General features: G+C 35.4%; 3 protein-coding genes across 5 annotated transcripts; 1 reads left to right on the top strand and 2 right to left on the bottom strand.

Annotated features, from left to right (window-relative positions):
- Nucleotides 1-9: 9 nt before the first annotated feature.
- On the bottom strand, nucleotides 10-4,682 carry LOC103844542 (cullin-1). 2 transcript variants are annotated; one of them, XM_009121339.3, is made up of 10 exons: nucleotides 4,605-4,682; nucleotides 2,611-2,853; nucleotides 2,301-2,534; nucleotides 1,453-2,220; nucleotides 1,337-1,392; nucleotides 1,137-1,260; nucleotides 761-1,060; nucleotides 474-692; nucleotides 220-393; nucleotides 10-137 (listed from the first exon to the last, which is right to left on the bottom strand). In XM_009121339.3, exons 2-10 carry the CDS (start codon nucleotides 2,848-2,850, stop codon nucleotides 36-38), a joined length of 2,217 nt encoding a protein of 738 aa, XP_009119587.1. In that variant the 5' UTR covers nucleotides 2,851-2,853; nucleotides 4,605-4,682; the 3' UTR covers nucleotides 10-35. The 2 variants fall into 2 exon arrangements, with proteins under 2 accessions (XP_009119587.1, XP_033138294.1); XM_033282403.1 differs by lacking the exon at nucleotides 4,605-4,682 and having other exon boundaries at nucleotides 2,611-3,008.
- LOC103844544 (cullin-1) lies at nucleotides 3,249-9,113 on the bottom strand. Its single transcript, XM_033282476.1, has 10 exons — nucleotides 8,049-9,113; nucleotides 7,743-7,976; nucleotides 6,875-7,624; nucleotides 6,741-6,796; nucleotides 6,549-6,669; nucleotides 6,177-6,476; nucleotides 5,883-6,101; nucleotides 5,642-5,809; nucleotides 4,275-5,544; nucleotides 3,249-3,867 (listed from the first exon to the last, which is right to left on the bottom strand). The coding sequence occupies exons 1-9, from the start codon at nucleotides 8,283-8,285 to the stop codon at nucleotides 5,443-5,445; spliced, it is 2,187 nt and encodes a 728-aa protein (XP_033138367.1). The 5' UTR covers nucleotides 8,286-9,113; the 3' UTR covers nucleotides 3,249-3,867; nucleotides 4,275-5,442.
- Nucleotides 9,114-9,396: 283 nt separating this feature from the next.
- Nucleotides 9,397-12,245, top strand: LOC103844545 (glutathione S-transferase F4). 2 transcript variants are annotated; one of them, XM_009121342.3, is made up of 4 exons: nucleotides 9,397-10,833; nucleotides 10,961-11,109; nucleotides 11,402-11,450; nucleotides 11,561-12,245. In XM_009121342.3, the coding sequence occupies exons 1-4, from the start codon at nucleotides 10,740-10,742 to the stop codon at nucleotides 12,028-12,030; spliced, it is 762 nt and encodes a 253-aa protein (XP_009119590.1). In that variant the 5' UTR covers nucleotides 9,397-10,739; the 3' UTR covers nucleotides 12,031-12,245. The 2 variants fall into 2 exon arrangements, with proteins under 2 accessions (XP_009119590.1, XP_009119591.1); XM_009121343.3 differs by having other exon boundaries at nucleotides 9,402-10,833; nucleotides 10,967-11,109.
- Nucleotides 12,246-12,401: the final 156 nt, after the last annotated feature.

Here is a 12,401-nt window from a genome sequence, read left to right as displayed (position 1 = left end):
TAACACCTTCGCTGCTCTCTGGAAGGTACTCTGAACTAAGCCACATATTTGAAAATGTGGTGATCTTCTGCATCCCTCTCCAAGTAATCTCTCGCCATCAAATCCTCAATCCGTTTCTTGATCATCTTTATATCAGGCTGCAAACAAACACAACAACCATTCAGAAAATGTTCTTAATCTCCAAATATGAAAACCAACGTGACTATACTTGTTTGTAACCTTGAACATTCGGCTAAGCTGCTCAGCACATTGAGCGACCAACTGTTGATGGGGCAACACTTTCCTGCTCTTCATGATCCTCACAATACAAGCATCAATCGCATAGCGTCTATCTCGATCAACATCTTCAACTACTTTCTCCCGTTCTTCCATTGAAGGTGGAGGAATAGAGACCTGTTTCACAAACACAAGGAAAACAAAACAATCATTACAATCTTTTCTTCTTGATCCGGCAATAATAGCTCTTGTTATACCTTGATTCTCCGCATTGTATCGGTGAACTTGGAGTTGAACTCGAAAACATCCGTTGTAGCGATGCTCTTTGAGGCTGGTTCCTTGTTAAGAATCCTGTACTTTGCGCATGAGAGGGATATAAGCACCCTTACAAGATCTTCATGGCTGAGGTTTAGTTGTTCAATGATCTCCTGGCAGGTTAGTCTTTCTGTGTCGTTGAAAAGACATAGCACAACAGCCTGAAAGAAAAACAGATAAATCAAAACATAAACCAAAACAAAAGGTATATATATATATATGTGTATACCTGGTAGGTAGAAAGGACCAACTCGATTGGTTTAGGATCGAAACTTCCAATTACATGACATGTTCCCAGAGAATAAATCCAGCTGAGCTTCCTCGCAGTGGTTATCGATTGATAATAAGAGTTGAAAGCTTCAACACACTGGACCATTTCACGTGGTAGATTGAGGTCGGTGGATTTTTTGTAACTCGGCCAATGAATTGTGGTGAGAACAGTGACTGCCAAATCAATTCCACCTGGCTTTTTGGTTAAGCTTCCCTTGAAGCCCTTTTGAAATTCTTTTGCCAGTTGCATATCTGTTACCTATAGACAATGTACAAAAAGGTTACACTACTAATTAAACAAGCAAGGGAATATAGAAAAATCATTTGTAACGAACCATGCCCTCCATCTTAGAAGTATACTGGCCACCCTGTTGTCTTTTGAGCTTTGTAATCATACTTGTTTCATGCTCCTTATTAACCTTGTGATGATCGAACAAGAGCCTACGTGCTAGCTTCTTCCTGCAAACAACCATATGGATCTCTTAGCGTGAGCAATAAGATACAAATAAAGATAGGAGGCAGAGATGTGTGTTACCTATAAAACTCGGCGAATATGTCCTTGTCACTTATATAATCAAGCAGCTTAATCACCTGTAAAAGAACTATTAGCATCAAGCCAATAATAAATGAAATTTAAGAAGTGAGATTTACATTGTCAATAGTAGCCTCCATAGCTTCATCACTCAGCTTGTCATTCCCTGACTTCTTGAAGAGACTGTCACAAAAGTTTGCAAGTAACTCTGGACCATAGCTTCCACCCACTTTCTTGTTACAGAAGACTTCAAAAGCTTCTTTCAACGCCTTATGGAAGAATGCGTGGTTCTTGAAACAGCCCATGACATAGACCATGTACTTCTCGTGCAAGTCGATTATCTTTCCCACAAGCAACTGTGCCTCCACAAAGCTACCATTAGCAGCTGCGTCTTGAGCTTGTTTGATAAGTGCATTCCCCTCTCTAGTAACATGAACCCTGAAGGCGTCTGCAACAGGTTCCAAACCTTTGGGAATCGGATGATAAAGCATGTACATCCTGGAGAGATCATCAATCTTGTCATCTCTCAGCAATGCACTGCAGCCTGAGTGCTCTTTCTCTAGAAGATGCTTTTCAACCGAAACCAACAATATATCCTGCACAATCTCAACTAGCTTGGACTCAGTGCTTGAATGAAGGTAGTGTGTGACTCTCTCCTTCTCCTTCTTCAAAGACTCCTCAGACTTTATCATGTACTCAGGGCAAGAACACTCCTGGATCCAGCTTGAGGCCTTGCGTGCGTAGTAAGATTCTGTTTCTTCAAGCAAAAACATCTCAAGATCCTCTTTATACCTTTCAATAGTTCCCATCCCACTCTGAACAAAGACGTCTAATACATTTTTCAGTAGTTCTCTATCAATCTGTTCCCCCTCACGTTCTTTATGAATCTGTTAAAATACAAACCAGGCAGAATCAGAACTACTCAAGACTAAGGTCATCACAGATTCTATTATATAAATATGCTTACCAGTGCTATAACAACATCTTTGGCACTGACTTGCACCTCAAGGTAAACACGGTCGCGGAAGGACTTCATGGCAACTTCAAGAAGTGGCGGCTGGTTTCTTTGTGAAATGAAGAAACGTTCAAGATAGTTGAAGAAGTGGGATAGCCACTTAACGAACACTTTGTAATGACCCCACCTACGAGAAAGCTCTCTCAGCAAGTACTCATCATGCTTCTGCTGAATACTAGGCAACACCTAACCACACACACACATATTATTAAACTGTTTTCTCAAAACATTACAGAGAGAGAGAAGTCAAAAAACTCAATACCGTTTTCTTGGCGTAGTGTTCGACGATGTCGCGGTACTTATTATAAAGCCTCTGAGAGTAATCGTGAGGGTGTTTCTGGATGCACATGTTGTAGATTGTTGTGTACAGCTCTAAGTATTGTTTCGGATCAATCAGTGTCTCAGACGTAGTCTCTTCTTCAAGAATCCTTTTCAGCTCCGAAACACCAGCTTCCAAGCACTTGCATCCTTGCTCAAAGTCGATGATCGTCTCGCGATACATTTTCTGCGATGAAAGTAACAGAGAAGGAGGAGAATCTTTAGCATCGGTAATCAAACCCTAACTCAACGACGACAGGTTACAGTAACGCAAACCCTGAGCAAAGAAGCGATCGAGAAACCGTCGTAAACTACGAGATCGGAATCGTGAGCGTAAAACGTAAGACTCAAGAAAGGTGCATGGATCAAAGAGTAAAACCCTAAGAGCATGATTATCCCTAGAAACCCATTAAGTTTTTTAATGATTATTTAAATATTAAATTTTAGTTAAGGAATTTAGTTAAGAGTCACTTAGTTTTCTTGCTCCAATGGGAGTTTCTTAATAAGAGATTTCTTAAAAAAATAAAAATTTTAAATAGGATTGGAGAAAGAAGAAACACATTAAAGAAGGAAGGATTCAAGAATGAAGAGAAGTGTTATTGGGAGGTTCTTCATCAATATACACTTCAGTTCTTATCAGTATACACATAGTTTGTATTATATAAATCATACAAAAGAGAAGTATTCTCAACCATTTGGTGATGTAGTTTTTATTACCATACAAAAACAATTCTAATACAAGCGTGTCTCAAGAACACAAGAATCGTTTCAGTTTTTATTACTTCTCGAGCAGCTTGTACCGAGTGTCGTTCAAGTAAAACGACTGAGCCGTCTCCATGATCCATTTCGCCTCCTCGTCAGTGAGTTTGCTTGTGAACACAACATCACCTCGGATAAACACCAAGGTGTGTTACAAGCTGTCAAACATACTAGATCATTAAGCATGATATACACAAAACAAAACAAAAAACATTGAAAAGATAACAAGAAAAACAAAAAAACATTGAAAAGATTGAGAATGAAGAATATGACGACAATGATACAAAAGTTTGTATACTGATAATACACTAGCATACAAAACGTGAGTGACGACAATGACACTTCTTCACTAGGCCGATGATACAAAACGTTGCTGCTCCCACAGAAGCATACAAAACGTGACTGATACAAAACGTAACCACTTTTATTCCTTTGTCATGTCCTGCATATCAGCACCATACACTCATATCATACAAACCCAGAAATCACAGTCTCATAGTTTCGTTACAAAGCCTATATATAAGGATATAATCTATTAATCTCAAGCAAACCGTACTGGTCTTGTTTTATTTTCCACCTAAGTGACAAATTACAGACAAGCGAAACAGAACAAGCATAAGAGCTTCAAGATGATGCTATTCTATTAGGCTAATACACACACGATCTACAAGCATCGTATATATCATTCAAATCGAAGAAAGTAATAATCTTTCTAACAGTATCTATGGTCTAAACCAGAACCCAATGAATTGAAGCAAAGACCAGTCATTTATCGGAAAAAAAAATAAAAAAGTGGAATCGAGAATCAGAGGAAACGAAAGAGAGATTAGAGATGAATCAGATACAAACCTGGAGAGAAAGAGGATTTGGTAGCTGAAGAAACGAAAGAAGAGTGCTTTTGTTGTTAACTCAGGGGAGCTTGTATCGTCCAACGAAGAAGCCTAGAGGAGAAGGAGACGACGAGAAACAGAAGAAAAGAGAGATAAAAAAATTGAAATTTCAGAATTTTCTGACACGTGTTTTAAAAACTCCACTCTAAATCGGTTTCCAAAGTCTTCTATTAAGGATCGACTACTGCTATTTTAATTACTTTTGATTTAAATAAATCACTGATTTTCTTAAAAACTCCACTTAAGGACCTGGGATAATGATGGTCTAATGATCAAAATCTTGACGTACCTGAAGATTCGTATCGAATCGGATTCCAGCGGGGTTTGAGAGAGCTGTGAAGACTGAGAAAGTGACTGTGTGTATTTATAGGGTCCAAGAAGCTGTGAAGCGGTGAATAACTTGAATCGTCAATTTCTTTTTATATATCTTTTAAAAAAATACATAAACCGTATTCATCACTTGAGTCGCACGAAAGCAAAAGCAAAATATTCCTCTCTTTTGAATTATATATAATTATATATAATAACTTACTGTATATATATTATAAATTTTATTGGGTAATCAATGAGCTCGTCTTCCGATGTACTGCTTAAAGAAGGTGTTCACTTCAACCTATTCCCTAATTGGAAGCGTGCGGCAGAAGCTAAAAAGCTAGGTGAGATATTGATATTTACAGGTTTATAGATGGAGATAATTAATGTCAGATATTAATTTTGATTCTGATAATATCATATGACATGCATGATGTCACATTTATGAATTTGGTTTATATGATTATTCTTCTTTACACTAATGTGAGAGGAATATGGAATTTATTAAATGTTGCAGGTTACAAGCTTCATGGCAATCCTTATATGTAAACTTATTTCACTTCTCAAGTGTATAGTGTTAGGATCTTTGAGCATATAGTATATACATGGTATAGAGATCTTTAGGAAAAGGTAAATACTCTCTGGCTTTGTAGCAATTGTGACTTGAATTAAAGGTTTTTTTATCCGTTTAATTCCAGCATTTTGTACAAGACAACTGAGAGAATGTAAAGACTTGCAAAAAAAAAAAAGTAAAGACTTGCAAAAAGTTGAATACCATAACACCTTCTCTACTCTCCTCTAGAAGGTACTCTGAACTAAGCCACATATTTGAAAGTATTGGGGTTTTTGGTGTCCCTCTCTAAGTACTCTCTGCTGATCAACTCCTCAATCCTTTTCTTGATCATCTTTACATCAGGCTGCAAGATAAAACAAAAACAACCAATAAGAAGATGTTCTTAATCTCCAAATATGAAACCAATGTGACTATACACACTCTTGTTTTTGTGTGTTTACCTTGAACATTCTTCTAAGCTGCTCAACACATTCAGAGACTAACTGTTGATGCAGCAACACTTTTCTGCTCTTCATGATCCTCACAATACAAGCATCAATCGCATAGCTTCTATCTTTATCAACATCTTCAACTACTTTCTTGCGGTCATCCACTGGAGGAAGAGGCACCTGTTCCACAACAATCATTAGTAGCCAGTCTTTCTTTGTTGGAAAGAAGACAATGAATCTTACGCATACATACCTTGATTCTCCTCATTTTATCTGTGAACATGGTGTTGAGTTCGAAAACATCCGTTGTAGAGATACTCTTTGAGGCTGGTTCCTTGTTAAGAATCTTGTACTTTGAGCATGAGAGTGAATGAAGCACCCTTACAAGATCTTCATGGCTGAGGTTTAGTTGTTCAATGATCTCCTGGTAGGTTAATCTTTCTGTGTTGTTGAATAGACACAGCACAACAGCCTGACAGAAAACAAATAAATGAAAATATATCAAGTCAAGAGAGAACAAACCAAAACCAAAAGGATATATAGATACCTGGTAGGTAAAAAGGACCAACTCGATTGGTTTATGATCAAATCTTCCAATAACATGACATGTTCCCAGAGAATAAGTCCAGCTGAGCTTCCTCTTAGTGGTTTTCGATCCATAATATGAGTTGAAAGCGTCAACACACTCGACCATTTCACGTGGTAGATTGAGGTCGGTGGATGTTTTGTAACTCGGCCAAAAACCTGTGTTGAGAATAGTGACTGCCAAATCAATCCCACCTGGTTTTCCGTTTACATATCCCTCGAAGCCCTTCTGATTTTCTTTGGCCAATGCCATATCAGTCAACTATAAGATGTACAAAAGGTTACTATTAAAACAAAGCAAGGAAAAATAAAATAAAATCATTTTTAAACGAACCATGCCCTCCATCTTAGATGTAAACTGGCCACCATGTTGTCCTTTGAGCTTTGTAAGCATACTTCTTTCATGCTCGTCATTGACTTTGCGATCAAACAAGAGTCTACGTGCTAGCTTCTTCCTGCAATCAACCATTAAAGCATTAGCTTGAGGAATAAGATACAAATAAAATTGGAGGCAGAGATGTGTTACCTATAAAACTCGGCGAATAGATCCTTGTCACTTATATAATCAAGCAACTTAACCACCTGTAATCATCATGTAAAAAAATAAACTATTAGCATCAAAGCCAAGAATAAAATGAAACTGATCGACAGAGATTTTACATTGTCAATCTCAGCTTCAATGGCTTCATCACTCTTTCCTGACTTCTTGAAAAGATTGTCACAAAAGGTTGCAAGTAACTCTGCACTAGAGCTTCCACCCACTTTCTTGTTACAGAAGATTTCAAAAGCTTCTTTCAACGCCTTATGGAAGAGGGTATGGTTCTTGAAACAGTCCGTGACATAGACCATGTACTTATCATGCAGGTCTATTATCTTCCCGACAAGGACCTGTCCCTCCACGCTACCAGTAGTAGCTGAGTCTTGGGCTTGTTTGATAAGTGCATTCCCTTCACTAGTAACATGAAGCCTGAAGGCTTTGGCAACAAGCTCCAAACCATTGGGAATTGGGTTAAAAAGCCTGTACATCCTGGAGAGATCATCCATCTTGTCATCTCTCAGCAACGCACATAGGTGCTCTTTCTCTAGAAGCTGTTTTGCAACCGAAACCAACAATTTTTCCTGCACAATCTCAACTAGTTTGGGCTCGGTGGTTGAGTGAAGGTAGTGAGTGACTCTCTCCTTCTCCTTTTTCAAAGACTCCTCAGACTTTATCATGTATTCAGGGCAAGAATCCTCCTGGATCCAGCTTGAGGCCTTGCGTGAGTAGTAAGACGCCGTGTCTTCAAGCAAGAACATCTCAAAATCCTTTTCATACATTTCCATAGTTCCCATCCCACTCTGAACAAAGATGTCTACTATGTTTTTCAGTAGTTCCCTCTCAATCTCTCCGCCCTCACGTTCTTTATTAATCTGTTAAAATACAAACCGTGTTAGCTATAGTTAGATAGATACTCAGTCACAGATTCTATTTTATATATATATATATATATATATATATATATATATATATATATATGTGTGTGCTTACCAGTGCCATAACAACATCTTTGGCACTGACTTGCACCTCAAGGTAAACTAGGTCGCGGAAGGACTTCATGGCAACTTCAAGAAGTGATGGGTAGTTTCTATATGAAATGAAGGAACGTTCAAGATAGGTGAAGAAGTGGGATAACCACTTGACGAAAACTTTATAATGATCCCACTTCCGAGAAAGCTCTCTGAGCAAGTATACAGCATCCTTCTGCTGAATACAAGGCAACACCTAACCCACACAAAATATATATAATTAAACTTTTTTTCTCAAACATTAAAGAGCGAAGTTAAAACTCAATACCGTTTCGTTGGCATAGTGTTCAACAATGTCATGATACTTATGATAAAGCCTCTGAGAGTAGTTGTGAGGGTTTTCCTGGATGCACATGTTGTAGATTGTTGTGTAATACTCTAGGTATTGTTCACGAGTAAACGGTTTCTCAGACGTCTCTTCTTCAAGAATCCTTGTAAGCTTGGAAACACCAGTTTCCAAGAACCTACATCCTTGCTCATACTCAATGATCGTGTCGCTACACATTTTCTGCGATCAAAGTAATAGAGAACGAGAATCTTTAGCATCGATATTCAAACCCTAATCTTAGGCATCAGCAACGATACTCAACCATTGAATCATAAACTCTAATCAAGATGGTGAACGTACCTGAAGACTCCCAGATCGTATCGTATTCCAAAGGGGGTTTGTGAGAGCTGTGAAGACTGAGAAAGTGAGAAGTGACGGTGTAATTTATAGGGTCCGAGAAGCAGTGAACCGGTTAAGAATTTGAATCGTCATTTTTTATTATTATTATTTATTCAATAAAGAAAACCGTTATCAAACTGAGATTTTTAAGGAAATAAAAATCTGAAAACTAATGACTAATGAGATACTTTGATGGTCAACGACAATTCGATGGATATGATTTCAGTCACATTAATTGGTGATTGCGTTTTTATAGAAAAGATCCCTAAATTTGTGATTATATTTATTTTTAACGATGTGAATTTATTTTGTTGATAGATAATATAATAATACAATACTAGGATAAAACATGCGTTTTACGCATGGTGAGTTTATTTATATATATTATTGACAATTTTTTATATATTTGATCATTTTATTTATACATATACAATTTTTTTTGTTACTATAGAATTTATTTCCAATGGATCAGATCAATTTTAATTAAAAATTATAAAACTAAACTATAATTAATATATCATAAGTTGATCGGATTGGATATTAAATAAATTACGACACAAAAACTTTATTTTTTTCACCGAATACATTCTTGAAAAAAAAAAGTGAACAATATTGTTTGCACAGTTGAATTATTTTGACATTTATCTTTCATATGGTTTTGAAAGGTTTCAGATCAACCATCGAATTGATACATGTCATTTTAATGTTTTTCGTCGTATGCTTAAGGAAAACTTACATTTTTGTAATTTAAAGTCATTTTACAGAATTCAAAATATAACATATAGAAAAATATAACATATAAGGTTTCTTCATTTTTGTAATTTAAAGTCATTTACAAAAATTCAAAATATAATATATAAGAAAAAAAAATCTATTTTTTTATTATATGGTTATTGTGATTGTTTTTTTTAATAATATAAAATTAAACAAAAATGAAGAATGATGCAAAAATTGTTATCAAATCTTTATTATTCACAGTCATTAATTGTCATATATATATGTTAATCATATTAGATAATTCTATAGCTTTTATTTAAATAAATAATATATGTTTCTTATATTATAATGTTCCCTAGTAATTGAATTTGGATTAACATTTTTTTCAACTGATCCGTAAACTGTCACGTAAGCTAAATTTGCATTCTAATTAAGTGACACCTACGTATGGTCTCTTTTCAATTAGTATAAATTTAAGGTTACAACTTTTGAAATGATTATCAGTTAATATTTAGGGGATAGTGATTTGATTTACAAAAAAAAAAGATGATATTTTTGATAGTTTAATGTTTTCAGCTTAGTTGTTCAACTCGTTTTAGTTTAAGTATGAACTCTTTGTTGGTTTGATTATTTTTTTGAGCTTTGCTGAATCTCGAAATTAATTCCATATAATTATAGTTTGTGTTAACCTCACGAAACTAAAAAGAGTTAGGATGTGACTGGTGACCATCATAAAAACAATAGGAACGGATAGGAAATGAATGAATAGGAATAAAATTTTAGGAATGATGGTTCCTTGTCAAAATTAATGAGGAATAAATTTGTTCTATAATTCTCTACGAACAAAGAAATGAATGGGAATGAAAAGGAAAATCCATTCCACATTAATGGTAAAAAATTTAAGGAATATTAAAGAATATAGTGTTCCTCCTCATTCCCTTGGTCACCGGTCACACCCTTAGTGTATTAGTTTTTGTACTAAATGCTCTTAATTATGTAATGAAACGAAACAAAACGAAACGTAAAGAAGGGTTGAAGAACGGATAGAACATAAAATAATATTATTCCTTCCGTTATAAGTTAATTAAGTGTAGTTTTTGAACTTTTCACACATTAACAAATATGATTTAAAAAATTATATAACACGCTTTAACCAAATACAAAATCATTTTTTTCTTTCAATCAAGCCTCTAGAATGGTCTTCATTTTTTTTTTAGGTTTATTACAAGCTGATACTAAGAAAATAAAACTTCAAAAAGACTTTATGAAAAACATGAAGTAACTTTCTAATGTTTTTCATCCGGATTTAAAAGACTTTGTATGAAAGAAATGATCAATGAAGTAGTTTTCTAATGTTTTTCATACTTGGTTTGAACTAGAGTGTAGATCCCTAGTTTGAATCTGTATCACTGGAACAATATTCATCGCTTGAGATACAAGAAAGGTGGTGAGTCTTTACGTGGATGCCAGTAAAAGCAATATGTTCCTCGCTTTTGTATTGCGAAAGAAGGTTCTGAATTATATATATAATAACTTAACTGTATATATATGTATAACTATATCATTGGGTAATCGATGAGCAATACAAGTCATCCCTTCATGGACTGCTTAAAAATGGTGTTCAATCTATTCCCAAATTGGAAGCGTGCGACAGAAGTTAAAAAGCTAGGTAAGATATATCTATATAGGTTTATGTATGTAGATGTACTCAGATAAGCATGCATGATTTCTCATTTATGAATTTCGTTTCTATGATTAGTCTTCTTTACACTAAAGAATATGGAATTGATTAAAAGTTGCAGGTTACAAGCTTCATGGTAATCCTTTCTCCACCAACACAAGGCGTGTTCTCGCTGTTCTTCTTGAGAAAGGACTCTCTTACGAGCCGATTACCGTCGATTTGAAAACCGGTGAACACAAAAAGGATTCTTTCCTTGGTCTCAATGTAAATGCTATCGCCTGTAGATAGATTCTTTTAATTTCACTCAAGGCATGCCAGATCTGTTTATAGGCTAAAATATCATGTGTTAGTTAACTTTATCTTTATGCTACACTCTCATGTTCTAACTTTCAACCATGGTTATTACTGATCCACCTGTTTGATCAGGTTTGTGGCATCTGCATATACATTTAATTTGTTTGATATAGTTTCAAAATCTTTGATACTCAACTAGTGATTAGTTACTTGTAACTCAAAGATTTCAAGTTTTATTTTTAACAGTGTGTTATTGATGCAGCCTTTTGGTCAAGTCCCAGTTCTTGAAGATGGTAACCTTACGCTCTGTGGTGGGTTAATCTAAATTTCGCCCTAATTAACAACATACTGTAAAAAATTAATTTGTTTATATTGAAATCTTTTTCTTGGACTAATTTCATTTTTTACTTTGTTCTTCTAGAGTCTCGAGCCATTACTCAATACATCGCATATGTTCATAGCTCAAGAGGTACACAACTTCTGAATCTTCAAAGCCACGAGACAATGGCAATACTAACAATGTGGATGGAAATCGAGGCTCACCAGTTTGATCCACTTGCATCGAAACTCACTTGGGAGCTAGTCATTAAGCCTCTCTACGGTCTAGAGACTGACCACATGGTCGTCAAAGAAAACGAGGCTGGTCTAGAGAAGGTTCTAGATGTCTACGAGAAACGACTTGGAGAATCTAGATTCTTGGCTTGTAATACCTTTACTTTGGTTGATCTTCATCACTTACCCAATATACAATTCCTTCTGGGAACCCCAACGAAGAGATTGTTCGAAAATCGACCTAAAGTGCGCAATTGGGTGCATGAGATTACGAGTAGAGAGGCTTGGAAAATGGCTTGTGATCCAGAAAAGTCTTGGTTTGTTAATCAGGGGAAATAAATGAAAGCAAAATAAAACTTGTGTAAGAAAGTGTGTTGTGTGTTGTGTTTGGGTCTTTGTGTGTTGTGTTTGGGTCTTTGTTTATAATCTTGTGTTGTTTGTCTGTGTGGTAGGGGTCTTTTAAGATGCTTTGTATTTGGTTTATTTGTATATCTGATGCATATGAATAAATGGATTTAAAAGTATTAATGATTAATTATTCATGAATTCATGAATTTTTATTGTTGTAGTATCATTGGTAATTTTTCTACCAAATTGCATTATTTCAGAGTTATGTATAATATACCTTATAATATACCTTCTCTGATATTTTTTTGTTTGGTAAGAATATATACCACAGTGAGAAATAATATTTTTAAATATTTTCATAC

The sequence above is a fragment of the Brassica rapa genome, chromosome A10 (assembly GCF_000309985.2).
Source record: "Brassica rapa cultivar Chiifu-401-42 chromosome A10, CAAS_Brap_v3.01, whole genome shotgun sequence".
NCBI lineage: Eukaryota > Viridiplantae > Streptophyta > Magnoliopsida > Brassicales > Brassicaceae > Brassica > Brassica rapa.
Note: the sequence above shows the minus strand (reverse complement) of the source record. Positions and strands in the feature narration are given on the sequence as shown.